This window comes from Empidonax traillii, unplaced genomic scaffold, assembly GCF_003031625.1.
Source record: "Empidonax traillii isolate 1590-97213 ecotype Southwest subspecies unplaced genomic scaffold, ASM303162v1 scaffold588:size748185, whole genome shotgun sequence".
Taxonomy (NCBI): domain Eukaryota; kingdom Metazoa; phylum Chordata; class Aves; order Passeriformes; family Tyrannidae; genus Empidonax; species Empidonax traillii.
The window spans coordinates 179014-194351 of NW_020955781.1; the positions used below are offsets into that span (position 1 = coordinate 179014).

The following is a 15338-nucleotide window of genomic DNA, read 5'->3' on the forward strand; positions in this document are numbered from 1 at the left end:
GCCAGCTGAGACCAGCTGCACTGTGGGAGAGTTTGGGTTATCCCCGGCGTGATGTCAAATGGCAGCTTCCCTGGGTGCTTCCCAGTTGTTGGTGTCATGCCTGCACATGTCAGTGCTGCTTTTCCTGTAGAGTGCCCCCTGTGCTGGGAGCTGTGGTTGTCCGAGCACTGGGAGTCCAGGCTGAGCGATGCTTGGATGGCAGCCTGGCTGCTGGTGTCAGTGATGAGTCTGGACGGTTTTAGCACAAGGAATGAGTTTTGAGGGGTGACTAGAAAAGGAGGGCATGCTGTTTTCTTGAGGGATTTCAGGAATGGATTTGTGCATCACTTAGCACATTTTTATATGTCCTCAGGCTGGAAGTGCAACCTAACCTTTGTCCTTCCTTCTGTTAGTGAGTGCTTCCAAGAGCCCTTAAGTCCTCCAAGAATCCTTAAGTCCAAAAGTCATGCCCAAGTCCTGTAAAAGACACAGGCATTGCTCTCCCTCTACAGTGAAACTGCATTTAGCTATCAATGTGAATATCAGCTGTGTAGTCCTCCTGCCTCTCCCCCTCCACAACTCTGAGTATGAGCAGTGTTCCTTGTCTGGCATGTGTTAATGTGACTGTCAGGATATGATTTTCCATAGCAATCTGCTCTGGTGCATCCCTTCCCCACCCAGAAGCAGCTGTAAACAGCTGATGTTAATTCTCATCCACCTGCTGACTGTGCCAAACAGACATGCCATTGCCCTCTGACAAAAAGGCTCCCGGTCTATTGAGTCCTCCCTCATACCTTCAGTAATGCTGATAAAATGCTGACCTGGTTTTTACCCCGGTGGCTGCTGTTGCTAAGCACTGAGAATATGACCTGTCTCCTGTAATAATCTGCATCGCACAGTTCAGATGATCTTGCAAATGGAAGTGTTTTACCGCACCTCTCAAGGCAGCTTTTCCTCCCTGTACTCTTTGCGGTTGTGACCGTGGAGTTTGTAGCAGCACCTCGTTTTTGGTGAAGCCTAATTAAACATCAGTATTTGGGGGCTGTTTTGTTGGAAGCACGTTGCCAAGAAGTTGGTTTGTAACGATCAGGGTGGTGTGCTTGGAAAAGAATGATGAAAGCAGGGAAGGTTGTGAGCTGCTGAGTGACCTACCATTGCACAGCAGAACACCATGTGTGCAAAACTCACGAGAAAATGAGGAGTTCATAAGTAATGGTTCTCTCCTTGGAAGAGAGAGCTCGTTGTGTTGAAAGTACTGGTGAAATATACTCTTGTACCTTGTATGGGTATAAGGAAAAAAGCAGAGTTTTTACTCACCATTTGCTGTCATTGTGCCAGAGATTCTTCCTCCTGCACATGAAGGTGGTTTCCAAAGGGCTTGAAGCAATGCTTGAACAAAACATCTGGTTTGCAGTGGCTGTATTGGCAGGAAAGGATAAAATACAGCAAATACAGAAATTTGGGATTAAAAAAAAATAAAATTATCTGTGCAACAGATAAGTAACTGCACTTTTGGTGCCATGGTGTTTTTTATTTCTCTTAGCACTCACTGCGTTTATTTTTTTCTCTAAAGGTAGTTGTTGCACTCTCTTATAACCTTAAAGAATCATAAAACACTTAAAGCTGCAATGATGTAAGTCTGTGATGAAGTGATACTGAGAGGGGCAAAAAAAAAAAGACAATTTCTACTATACCAATCAAGAAGAGGTCACCAAAAAATGTGTTGTCTGCCCAAGATGCCAGGGAAAGCTGTGGCACAGATAAAATCACAGATGATAGGATTCGTCCCTCTTGAAAGCTAACCCAGCTCCAAGGCAGGATCAGCATTATCTAAACCATCCTCCATGGATATTTGCATAACTTGTTGTTAAAACCCTCTGGGGATGGGATTTGCTTTCAGTGATTCTTTCATGACTTAACCAGCGTTTCTGCCATTCTTACATTCAAGCTGAAGTCATCATAAAGCAAATTTGCATAGCTGTCTTTAATGCAAGACCTGGAAAAAAAAAGGAAAATGAAGTTTAGATAATGGCACTGTACCTAGGGATTTCTGGCTTCCTCATTGGATGTGGAAAGAGTTTATAAAAAAAAAATGTGCTGTAAAATGAAGGAGGATGGAGAAAATGTCAAAAAAACACCAAAATGTCATAAGACATGAGATTTTAAGCTGTGTTCATTTGTAGAACCATGGGGTTTTTTAATTCTGTTAATCCAGTCCTTCAGTGGTTGACTGTTTTGAAATATTTTTTTTAAAATCTCTCAGGTTAGATCTCACAGTCCTGGTCTGGTCTGTTCAGCTTGGATCTTAAATGTGGTGTGGCACTTTTGGAAAGAGCGGAGTGACTTCCACCGAGTCCAGTCCTGAGCTTTACCATGTTTGTCTTCCATGCAGGGTACCAGCTGTGTCCCTGGCGACTGGCCTTGCGTGTTAGACGGTGCTGCATAATTCATGTTAATGTGGGAAGTCGAGCCTTGCGCTGCCCAGGCAGGCAGCCCACCCGCCCCACGGGGAGTGTGCATAAGCAAGGAGAGCAGGGCTTGACCCACTTTTGATAAAGTGGTTTGGGATCCTTTCATGTCTAGTTAAATGTACAATATGTTGCATGATTAGTAAGTCCTTTGCCAAGAGAATGTGTTTTTTATACTGTGCTGCAATTTCTAATGGGACTTTTCCCTTTTTCTCTTGCAGTCTGACACAAATGCAAGTTACCTGAGAGCTGCTCGAGCTGGCAACTTGGAAAAGGCTCTCGACTACTTAAAAAATGGAGTGGACATCAACATTTCAAATCAGGTTGAAGAATATCTTGATCAAATTTGATGGATAAATACCTTTCTCAGTTTCTTTAGTTTCTGTTAATAGTTGCACTTTGTGTCAAAGATAACTTACATGTTTTTGATGAACCATGTTTACATATTTTGTCCAATTAACACTGTACCCCTTACCCAGACACCATTTCACTTGCACTTGGAGAATGTTGTGCTCTGACGTTATCTTTCATTCCATTTACATTACATCAGATCATGGGACAACACACAGAACTTGAAACCCCAGAGCTAATATATCTTGACTTAATTCTTATTCTTTCCTTATAATCTATTTCTTGTAAAGTTTACCTAAGAGTACCTTTTAGAAGCAGTCATCTCTGTGGGTTAATAATAATTTGTCTCCTGGTATGTTTGGTTGATGGGAAATCCTTTGCCAATCTTTCTCATTGCTTTTCTTTTTTCCCCTTCTCCTTTTTTTTTTTTTAATCAGAATGGGTTGAATGCTCTCCATCTCGCTTCCAAAGAAGGACATGTAGAAGTTGTCTCTGAACTGATACAGCGAGGTGCCAGTGTGGATGCAGCAACAAAGGTCAGTCAGGCCTATCTAGTTGTTCCCTTGTTCACACTGATGGCACGGGCACAAAGTGTCTGCCAAATGACTACAAGCATTGCTGCAGCAGTAATTGCCTGGTTTCCACTGGTGGGGTGGTCTCAATAATTGTTTAATAGAAACTTTTTAGATGTTAGTAAATGCCACACATTACTAGGGAGGATATCTACTGGACAAATTGTAGATTCCTCTTATGGTTTCTGTCCCTGTCTTCTGGAAAAAGTCACCCATTAGAGGTATTCAGTAAAGAGTATTTTATTGCAAGGAATACTATATTTTAAATTGTTTAATCTGTTCTCCATTGTATTGCTATGCATTCAGGCTCAGGTTTTGTGCTTCTTTCAAATATCACTGTCTCTAATTTCAGAAAGGAAACACAGCATTGCACATAGCATCCCTCGCTGGACAAGCAGAAGTCGTCAAAGTTTTGGTTACGAATCGAGCCAATGTCAATGCACAGTCTCAGGTGAAGTAATATATCTCTGTTTCGTACTACCGAGTGCTTTGTTGACTTTAAAATTGTTCTCCCCTTTAAAACTATAATATTGGTAAGTACATTTGATAGATCTCATTGTGTTAATATTGGCTCTTGAAAATAGAGTTTGATAGAGTCACTGAGATGGATGTATCATAAAACATTCTTTTTTTGGCTGTTCCTCGCGCACAGGTAACAACAACAGGTGCAAGGACAAAGTCTGAACACACAGCTGACATTTTATTACTGAAGCAGTCCCTTTAGTGAGTGTAGTGCTGAGTTCATTCCTGTCTTGTAACTCAACAGTCAGTTAAAACTTCAAATGCTTCCAGCTCTCCTTCATCTTCTCTACCCCTTGCCAGGTGGTCAGAGAGTACCAGGAGGCATCATGGACATATCCTCCCCCATAGGCATGATGGGGCAGTGAAATCCCAGGCTGTGTTCAGGTCTTTTCCCACATGGGGTGTCAACAATCCTGGGGTTAATTCTCAGTTGCCCACCTCGTTTATCAACGGAGAAAACATAGAAATAACGTCTTTGTTTTAAGTTGTCCCAAAGCTGCAAAAACCCTGGAGAGGAAGGAAGTGGAGGCACATCCAGGGGTGTTTGCAGGGTACTGGAAGTGGTTATTTAATAGGCAGCACAGTAAAGTACATACCCTTCAATCTGAGATCTGCCCTATGAGCGTCCTACGAGCTGCTACTTGTTAGAGTCAGAGGAGATACAGATAGAACAGGAGAGTGAGAGAGAAGGTGTTCAAATAAAGGATCCTGTTTCACATAATTGACTGTCTCAGGCTTAATTGAGCTCATCCCCTTTCTTTGTACAACGAGATACTGCAAGCATATGCAGAGCTTATAACTTTGGTCAAGTCCTTTGAACGAATGTTTAGGTCAGTCATAGAGAATTTGAAATAAAACAGTGCTGGTGTTAAGAGCAAAGCAGTAAAATCAAACAGAAAAACTCTGGCTCAAAAAGTGCATAAACTGCAGATTGCTGAAAGTCAGGTGGCTGTGCCAGAGGTGCTCCTGTATGCTGCCCCATTCCTGTTCTCCATGCTCAGGGACTGGCTAGCAGGCAGGCAGTGTCAGAGGAGGGTTCAGATTAGGAGACAGTCTTCTCAGGTGGCTCAGTATTGTTATTTTTCTGTAATATGAAGATGTGGGCATGAAATATTTGTTAAAAAGCGAAATTAAAAAATTTAGATTTTAAAGAAGCATAGTGGGTTTTTAATTGGTCTCTCAAGTGATATGAACAAAATGCTTAATAGAATCTGTTTCAAGAATCCTAGTTATTTGTGGTCTGTATTTCATAGTTTTTTCACCATGAAAATAGGTGCCTCAGTTCTCCTCTTTTACTCCTTTATACTAGCTAGTACAGCAATATTTGGTTCCAGGCACCATATAATTTACATTTAAAGAGAATAACAACAACAAGTATTTTTAAGTAAAATCTTCCATGGCTGTTAAGGTTTGCTGGTTAAAGAAATTAAGATGGGGTTGACAGGATCCTTTCTGCTTGTGTTTGAGAACTTGTGTATTCAGCCCTGAAACTAAAAATAGTCTGAGATTGTAAACATCTTATATAACTGCATTGTCCATACACCCTAAGGTTTTGCCACATGTTCCCTTATTCTACTAACATACAAGAAGTAAAGATTTATTTCTCCCCCACCCCATTATGGTTGCCTCTGGTGTTTTTACTCAGGACACACATACAACACATTTATTTTCTATTCCACACCAATACCTGGCAGTGAGATATCCCAGCTGGGATTAGTCTTTTGAGGAGGTCCCTGGTGCTCCCTGTGACCAAACAGCCCCTGGACCAGCTTTGTTTGTGGTGTTGAGCATCTCTTGAGCCCTCTTAAAGCTTAGAATAAAGTTCTGCTGAATCTGGCATACCCACAGAGACTACCCAAAGATTTGTTTTGTTTTGTTTTTCTTTCTTGGAAAGTACCTGTTTTCTGTGAATTTGGCTTTGTCTCCTCATTCCTTGAAGGAATTCCTCTTCCATGCTGACAGAGATGTTAGGGATGTAGGGCTGTCTTTAATCAAATATTCCTGTCTGTAAAAGGAACACCTCCAAACTGTAAATTTGTACTGAGTCTGAATGTTGTACCTCTTCTAAGGGCTATGTATTATTATTGAAGACAAAATTATTTCCTTAGGCTTGTGCTGCTCTGGCAGTTCCAGCCTCTTTATAAAGAGAGAAGAAAATGCAAAGTATGGAGGCGGGGAAAGATGTTGAAAACCTTACACTAATTTAACAGAGGTGAAAAAGTTTTGCTCTGTCCCTAAATGATAGTAATACTTGGTTCTGAGAATTTTTACCTATTAATTATTTTCTGAAACTTAATAATTAGGTAGTGTTTCCTGCTTTCTTGCTGACTGCAAATATTTGAAACTAAAAAAATTAATCTTGTTTCCAGCTGAGTTAGTAAATAGATATTGAGTATGCCGCGAAATGATAGGGACAAATGCCAGACTGCTGTTCACTATAATAACTTGTAGTGTGATATATTAGGTACAAGAGAGCAAGTGCTTTCTGGGTTATTTGCTTTTAATTAAGTAGAATTTTGAGTGTATGGAAACTAAGGCTTTAGGCCTCAGTTCTGGGGAGTGCAATTAACACATTGCTAACCTTAGGCTTTGGCTCTGGTAGGACTTCAGTGCCTGCTATGTGCTTGTAGCCGTGCTTTCCTGAATAGAGACCCAATTCTCAAAATACTGGGACAGCTGCAGACCCTGCGGCCTGTGCGAGCCTTGTAAACATGTGGCCTCACAGCTGCTCGGCGTCCCACTGATGGTGAAGTTCCCCTTGGATCAAACATCCAGTTCATGCCATGTCCTCCCCGACTGTCCTTTGTTCTGACCTCGTGTTTGTCTCTGCTGCCAGAGGAGCTCCCGCGTGCTTGGCCTCAGGTCACCTGTGCTCTCCTGCGCGCTCTGTGCTGGATGTGTGCCCTCAGCTCTGCCCCGCTGCTCTGGCAATCAGATGCCTCTCAGCTGTTTTCACTGCAGCTATAAATCAGCCCAGTTTCACTCCTATAGGTCTTAGACTGTGGTTTCCCTTCATCTCTCCAGAGCCTAGCATGTGGATGTTTCTTCTTTGATGCAAATCTATGGCCAAACTCTTCTCAGCTCATCTCTGGCTCCATTGGTTTTCTGCAGAATCAAAGTCGGTGTCCTGTGTAACTGTAGCAGAGATTTCAGAAGTTTTTATAAAAATAGGGGGCAAATGCATTGCCTTCATGTTAGTCCCCAAAACTTCAATTTCTGAAAGGCTGTGACCTGCTTACAGTTAAGGCAAAGACAAAAGCATTGGCTGTAAGAGGAGGGCACTTATAAGCTCTGCAGGCTCTAATACTTGTATTGCATTGATTGAAATCACTCACTTAAGCATAATTTGAGAGATGCTCTAATGTGGTCGGAAACACTGATAAACCTCTGTCTCAGACTACTGAGAACCAATGATCCTCAGATCTCCTGGTGCCTGAAATATGAAGTAGCTCAGTGACCACAAGCAGACTGTGCACAGAAGGCAGCTCTTTGAGGAGATGGAAGGCATAAGTAGCTGGCACAAGTGAAAGAGAAGTCAGAGCTAATGGAAAGGAGGAAAAATTGGCAATTACTCTGAAGAGCCATTGGTCTTGCTTTCGCTACAGACTTGTATTGTATTTCCCTGTCCCTGTTTTGCATTTCCAGTGCTGTGGCTGTATTTATCAGGAATCATAACTCATTGCAACCAAATCATGTGCCCAGACTGATTTTTTTATATAACTTCACAATAGATATAAAAGGAATTATTCTGGAATTGTATCTGGCTGAAAGATTGCACTGTGTCCCTTTCGATAATATTACCCCTCTTCTATCTTCAGTTAAGTCAAGGGAGATTGAGCCATTAACTGGTGTGTGAACAAACAGTTTATTTGTTTTTCTCTCGATCTACCTGAGTTTGGCAGGTCTGTGGTATGTATGAAATGTTGGCAGAGTTGTTTACACTCTTGTTTTCCTATTTCAGAATGGCTTCACTCCACTGTATATGGCAGCCCAAGAAAACCACCTGGAGGTTGTTAAGTTTCTTCTTGACAACGGTGCCAGTCAAAGCCTTGCCACAGAGGTAAAAGTTTGAATTTCACGCTTTATGAACAAAGTAAAATGTGCTTCAGCAGTGACTTCTGCCAGCTTATATCAAACTAGTCTTTTAAATAGAAAATAAAAGACGAATAAAAAGCTCTCTGTGAAGTGTGCTAATGAATAGAGTTATGGGCTTTTCAGCAATTTAAGCTCTCTCTTACCGTTTCCAAAGTGAAAAAAAAAATTACTTTAACTAGAAATGGTTCTAAATATAGATGTGTTCTTAGTCATAACTGGTAATCTTTCAGGTTAAGTGCTGAAACAGGGAAGCTGTGTGTATAATATAAAAGTTCTCTGTGCATTCACTAAAAATAGTGAGTAATGAGAAGGGTGGCAACCATAAGGCAAGAACAACTGTCTGCCTATGCTTCGGAGCCAGCCTGGGACATCAGGGAAAAACCCAGGGCTACTTGAAATGCAAAATGAGTTTATTGCCACCCTATGCCTCATAGTATCACTGTATAATGATATAGAATGGTATGGAATCTTATTCTTTTTGAAGGCAAGACTGTAAAAAAACCATCACTAATGGATCAAAATTATGTTTCCAAAATTGCTAAAAATGAGTTTTAGCTAGAAGTGTACATCAGAGCTACTTTCTAGAAATGCTCAAAGATATGAAAGTCGAGAAATGAAAATATATGTACCAATTATATATCAAAATGAAATATTTTATGTCTGAAAATTAATTTAAATTTGAAGTTTTCAGAAAGCTAATTTCTATTTCTTCATAAAAACTTGGAAAGAAGGAAGACACAGAACGCCCAGAGTTCCATATGCTATGTATATAGCTGTACAATTGTCTGAAGATAGATTTTTTTATTTTTTTTTTAAATGTGAATGGGTACTTGGATCTTTTTCTTTGGTATTGTTTTTCCCTTGAGCAGTGTATGTCAGTTTAAGTTGAGCTTTTCTCCAACTCAGCTTGATGATAAGGTGCTATCTAATTTTACCCCTGGAGAATTCCTTTGAAGATACCAGACTACAAAACAGTGTTGCCTTGATTGCCTTTCTTGTTTGAGGTAGTTGCTTATGGGTACTTTTTTATTTTCTCTTGTTCCAAGTTTCCATATAAATCTGGTTTCTCTTTATCTTAAGTGCAAGAATTTTTGTAATTAAAGCATTACCACTTAGCCAAACGTTCTTTAAAAATAAAACTCTTTAATGAAGGTGTTTTAATCTAAATAAAGAAAACAGTTGGCTCTATTTTTGTCAAATGAATGTTTGCATTTTGATTTTTGTTGGGTTTTTTTTTGTTTTGTTTTGTTTTTTTCCTGGGATGGCTTTCTTATGTTTTAAACTGCAGCCATTAATTATAGTGCTTAGATCATGGCACTTGGAATTGCTTTTGTGAGTTGGCACCTTTGGGGAGCACGTGGTGGAAATGCATTCTTGTCAGTGCTAATATTCCTGGTGGCATTTTGTTTGGCCTTGTTACAGGAATTCCTACACACACTGAAATGATGGGCAACTCTCTTTAGAATTAGGAAACCGCAGGTATAGGGGGTGGCAGCTCTTCTGGCCTTGAAATGAAGGGCTCCAACCCTTTCACCTACTCCCTTTTCCTTAGGGAAAGGAGAAAATGAGTTCCTAGGATTATTTTTTTAATACATATTACTGTTAACAGCATTTTGAGCAGAAGAGAAAGCCCGATTAGCAAAGACATCATAGATACCTACACCCCATTTCTGTGTGAAGTGGCTCGATTTGCCACCACCGTCAGCTGTGTAAGTAAAGCAGGAAGCCAAGGTCTCCGGGGTTTCTGCAGGTACAGCGTAGCTACATTGCCAGAGGCCTCTTGTGGGGATGCTCACGGGGGATTTCTGACCTTCAGAGAGCTGTGCAGTGTTTCTCACACCCCTCTGCCCGCTCTCTGAGGCTGTGCAGTTGTTTGACTGCAGCCCAGAGCCCTGCCCTGCTGCTGGAGGAGGGGGAGATGGAGGCAGCGTGAACGGTTGCTTAAATGAGGGGAAAAACGTTAAGGGAAAGCTTGTTAAGACTCAAGGAATTTCAGTGATTTCCCCCTGCCCTGCCCTGTTCCTCCCCCAGATTTTGAAAAAATGGTCTTTTTCAGAACCTCTCCGTTTTCTCCTCCTAAACTGAGGTGTTATTTGTTTGGTAAGCTCGAGAGGGAAATTCCTTGTTGGAAACATTACTTTGCATTCTAAAAGTTAAAAAGTTAACACTTCAACTCTGCATTTTTGATAAAGGGTGAGGGTCTACATCCTTCTGTGTCACTGCTGCACTTCTATTTCATACTTAGACAGTTTCACTGTGACAGCAGTCATAGTTTACTAAACTGTAATGAAGTTTGATAATATAAGCTTTGGATATAGTCACTGAGAGACAAATGTAATAAATAAATGTAATAAATAAATATCCCAGTTAATTTGCCTCTTTGATTTTTTTTTTTTTTTGAGTGATTTATGGATATTGTGCAAAGCTGAAAGTGTCCCCGGATTGGAATGACAAGTAAATGTTTGGGAAGGAGCAAAATCGAAATGACAACTCTTTCATTCTTTACTTTCCTAAGAATCCATAAATATAAAATTATAAAAATCCCTGACTGTACTTTTCATGTGTTTGAGGAATCTGCTTAAACAAAAACCTTCTGTTTTCCAGGTTTCTTATTCTCCACCAATTTGGCTGTTAGCTAATCTGAAGGAAATAATTTCTGCTTGTGAGAGAGCTGTCCATCCTATGTATATAAATTTTCATAAATTGAAATTGTAGTAGAACAATTGGTATATTGGGAGAATGGGTATTCGTATTCAATTATCACATTTTAAATCCACATATAAAATATATCGGGGTAAAGATCAAATATTGTGGGATTTTTTCTGTTTTGGTTTGTTTGGGTGTTTTTTTTTTTAAAAAAAAAAGATAATCTGTAGATGTGGAGGGAACTCATGATAATTTACTATAGAGACATCATTAACAATTTTAATTTTAGTATTTCAGCTTCTTATACCTTTTTGTATAATTAAACACTTAGATAAATAAGCATCTGTATAATTAACTGTTAATTTGTTAGTAATTTCACCTTTTTTTTCCCCTCAAGTCTCAGTCATTTTTGTTTACTCGTGTCTTGTAATTTTATGTTAAGTCTGAAGTGCCAGAAAGGTGTTTTGAGCATCTGGAACCTACTTCACCAACACTTTACTCATTGTGGGCGACTTTTAATTTACACCACGTTAGACTTGGCGTTTGATTTTGAGCCAGTACTGTTAACCAGTGCTGAGATCTCTTCCCTTCCCACCCCCTGGGAAGCTTGGAACCCGTGTTTATAGTCCCTGTTGTATGTTGCAGGATGGTTTCACACCTTTGGCAGTGGCTTTGCAGCAAGGTCACGACCAGGTGGTTTCGCTGCTGCTCGAAAACGACACGAAGGGAAAAGTCCGTCTTCCCGCCCTTCACATCGCTGCCCGCAAGGACGACACGAAGGCAGCGGCTCTGCTCCTGCAGAACGACCACAACGCTGATGTGGAGTCAAAGGTCAGTTGGAAAACGGAAAAGGTTTGATGCTACAAGGTCCTGACCACATGTAATTCATCTGGTGAAGATCTCCCTCGGTGTGAAGTATTTTTGCTGCAGAGTTACACGTGACTTTCTTTTCTTAAGAAAAAAAACATCTGATTTGCTTCCTTTGGCCTCTTTTTCCCCTGTTCCCTTTCTGTTTAAATCAGGGTTAAATTCTCTTGTAGAAACTTTGCAAATGGAAAATAATAAACAAAGTATTATTCGAATTATTCTCTTGGAAGTGAAAGCCAGTCCTGCAGTGGTGGGCTATAGGTATTGTACAATTGAGTTGTTTGATTAGTTGTTTGTGCAATTGCTACTTTAAGAACTTTGGTAAACATGTAACAATTAGCATTCAAGATACTTGCTCATTGAGCTTCCATTCCATCGAGCTTCCTTTGTGTGCCGGTTGTGCTGCCATCTGAGCTGCCATGCCACGTAGCAATCATGAAGCTTTCTGCATCCATTATCACCAGTGGTGAACTAACCGTTCATTTTTTCCCCCTCTTTGCTTCCAAATGTGTTAACCTAGATGATGGTGAATAGAACAACAGAGGTATATATAAATATATATATGCATCATCACTCCTTCATGACTTAGTGCTGCTGCATCATTTCTTCCTCCTTTTTGCATCGCCTCTTATAGGATAGGCACCTGCTTTAGATGAAATGAAGTAGCATGTGCTAGAGAAGACTGTAGTTTAGATACCAGGGCTTTCTGCAGCTGAAACTAGGGTTTAAAAGTAAGAGCTGAGCATTCTTGGGAACCAACTGCCATCGTAAAAGACCCATATTATGCAAGATGGAGTTTTCAGGGACTCTCACGGAGCATTATGTTTATCAGATATGTTAAGAGCTGCAGACAACCCTGTCATATTGTGCATCCAGGTCTGATTCTAGGCTTCTGCATGACACTTACCTTGATGGTGTCAGCAAATAGAATGATCTGAGAGTGGTTTTATATCTGCAAAACTCCCAAAGCAAGGCAGTTGCAGCTAGCATGGCTTGCTAACAATTTAGAAATGCATCTAGTTCCCATAAGGTTTCATACTTTGCAGGATTGATGGAATTGCTGCATGTTTTAGCATTATTTTATAAGGAAGTAAAACTACTTAAATATGAAAATCAGTTGCTGAAGTAATTTTATCAGTAAAGCATCTTCTAATTAGGGTGGTAACTGGTGGTGTCTGAACATAACCCAGTGTGATTCCCCACAGTGGGAGACTGATCTATATGGTACTAACCCTTGGAAAAAAAAGCCATATTAATAATTTAAAATAGTCTTTGATGTTATTTTCATTTGCATCTACTATGAATTTATAAAAATCAGTTAGCAAATATCATTAAATGACTTGCATTTGAACTTCTGCAAAGAATCTCTAAGAGATTTAACTTGCAAGACTGACATAATACCAATAACTACATATTTCTACTTAGCAGTTAATTTCTTATAAAAGTCAGATCATTGCTTTAATACTCACATGTTTTGCTTTTGTTTTTCTGGAATAACTGAAAATTTTATTCAACTTCTTATCTTCTAGAATAATTATGTTAATTTTTTTTTCCCTCCTGCATAGCAATATGATTTTATTTATATCTCTCTGAGATACTATAAATAAACATCAGTGAGTGAAAACTAGTACAGAGCTGGAGTGGTGACTTGCAGCAGACTCCTGTTACTAGCTTTTGTCAGTGATGTGCTACAAATTTTGGAATAATGCAGAAATATTTTTTAAAAGTATCTATTGGTTGTGTTTTGTTTTCTTTTTTTCCAGAGTGGGTTCACCCCCCTCCACATAGCTGCTCACTATGGAAACATCAATGTAGCCACATTGCTGTTAAATCGGGGTGCTGCTGTGGACTTCACTGCAAGGGTGAGTGTGACATCTTAGTTATGCCTCGTTTGCATAATCATCACTTTGCAGCATCTTTTCCATGGAGGTGTGGAAAGGTACATTGCTCCCACCAGCCAAGGAGCCTCACCTGACTGCTCTTGTTCAGCTACCATACAGTGTAAAGGGGGTTTCCCTGGGCTGCTGAAATGAATCTGAGCTCTGGTCCTCACCTTTGAAAACATCTGTTTTAATCGAAAGGAGCTGCTATTGTGATAGTTCTAGTGTTGCTGAAACAAAGGTAGGCTGGGGTTCAGATCGATAGCAATGCTTCCATCCAGAGCTTCAGCGTATGGCAGGAGTGTTGTGTCCCTGATGAATTCTCCTCACTGTGCAGTTGTTTCCAGTGACCATAAAGTGCAGGTGAGTAAAGCATCTCTGCCTTCACTGCATATATGAAAGTCAGGTGATACGTAAAGGAGATCTGAGACACTGGAGAGATAGAAAATGAAATGAGATCTGGGGAGTCAATAATGGGGGGCTGTATGACAGAAACTGTGGTAGAGTGAGGGAATTAACCCTCCTGACCCTGTAAAGGGGGCACCAAAGCCATGACACAGCCCAGAGAGTGACAGGGTATTTCCTCAGATGGATGAAAAATTGTCAGCAACCAGGAGTCAAATACTGTGGGCTTTCCCAGTGTCCCCATGGTTCACTCTGGGCTGATTGGGGAGCAGCTGATGGCGGCTTCAGTTGCACCTTCTTGCTTATGGAGTGGTTCCATCCTCCCAGAGGCAGCTGGACTGCTCTGCCAGCCTGGTGCCCCAAAACCAAAACTGACCAAATAAATAAATTAATTATGACAACAAACCAACCAGCAAAACAAGACAAACTGAGGCTGTGCAAAACTCTGGCTCACTAAACCTTACCAAAACAAAGCCAGGGAGGAAATGTGGTAGTGATTCCTGAGACTATAGGAAGATAAAATCAAGGGAACAAGAGGTATTTGAAGTGAAGACAAATGCTGATGCAAGAGTAACTGACCATGAATTAATGTTTTCTAGAAATTTAGAGATTAAATGTGAAATCATCATAATTAATATTATTTAACAGTTATTTCATAATTAATATTACATTTATGTAATAAGATTCTGGAGCAACTTTTCAATTAAATTAGAAAAAGCAAAAGAACCCCAATGTAGATTCAAGATCATATTAATGAAGGGAATTATGTCACATGGATAATCCAGCAGCTCCTATACTATTGCTTAGAGCATTTGCACAGAGCAAAAAGTGAATTGCAGTATTTTTTTACTTTAGATGGTTTGTATAACTAAAATCTTGAATACTTCTGTAGTTAAGGAACATATTTACATGCAGCAAAGTGTTCATGAAAAGCATTGCAAACCCATGAAAACAATAAAATAACATTGTGATTATTTAGCATAGAAACTACTATTGTACTTATACAACTTCTCATATTAAAAAAACCCCAACAAACCTTGAACGGTTCTTTCTTAGAGACTGTGATTAATAGGAGGAATTGGTGTGATAGAGCGGGAATAGAAATTTTGAACAACACAGACCCAGAATTTTTTCATTAAAGTATAAGTAGGAGTGCAGGTGAAAAGTGTTGGTGCTGGCCACTCTTCATTCAACATTGAGTTTTAGGAATGAAAGTAAATCTCCAAAGCTAAGATAGTGAACCAGTACCTACTGTTGCTGGTGAGAAGAGTGCTAGCAGGCATTGGGTGAAACTGATAGCTGAGTATCAAAGGTAAGGATCAGCTCTTATACATCTCTCAACCACCTCAAATTGTGTTTTCTAAGTCACATTCATCACTAAATATATTTCATGTTTTTTGGTGAGAGAGGTATCCCAGGTTAGATCCATATGAAGTTCACAAGCTAAGAGCAAATTTTGGGGGTGAGGGGTTCCTGGGAAGCTGCTGACTGTGTTTGCTTTCCTTTCACTGATAACTTGACCTCTGATTTCCAAGTCCTTTAGCTGACCAAAT

The 15338-nt window shown here is 40.0% G+C and overlaps 1 protein-coding gene across 9 annotated transcripts in view; it reads left to right on the top strand.

Annotated features, from left to right (window-relative positions):
- ANK3 (ankyrin 3) overlaps positions 1-15338 on the top strand; it is a 207839-nt gene that overhangs the window by 57751 nt on the left and 134750 nt on the right. For 6 of the 9 annotated variants that reach the window (XM_027898271.1, XM_027898272.1, XM_027898273.1 and 3 more), the window contains exons 2-8: positions 2669-2770; positions 3236-3334; positions 3723-3821; positions 7854-7952; positions 11279-11464; positions 12021-12044; positions 13264-13362. In XM_027898271.1, the coding sequence (XP_027754072.1) occupies positions 2669-2770; positions 3236-3334; positions 3723-3821; positions 7854-7952; positions 11279-11464; positions 12021-12044; positions 13264-13362 (708 nt within the window). The remainder of the gene's footprint in view (positions 1-2668; positions 2771-3235; positions 3335-3722; positions 3822-7853; positions 7953-11278; positions 11465-12020; positions 12045-13263; positions 13363-15338) is intronic. The other 3 variants (XM_027898274.1, XM_027898275.1, XM_027898276.1) reach the window with 1 other exon arrangement.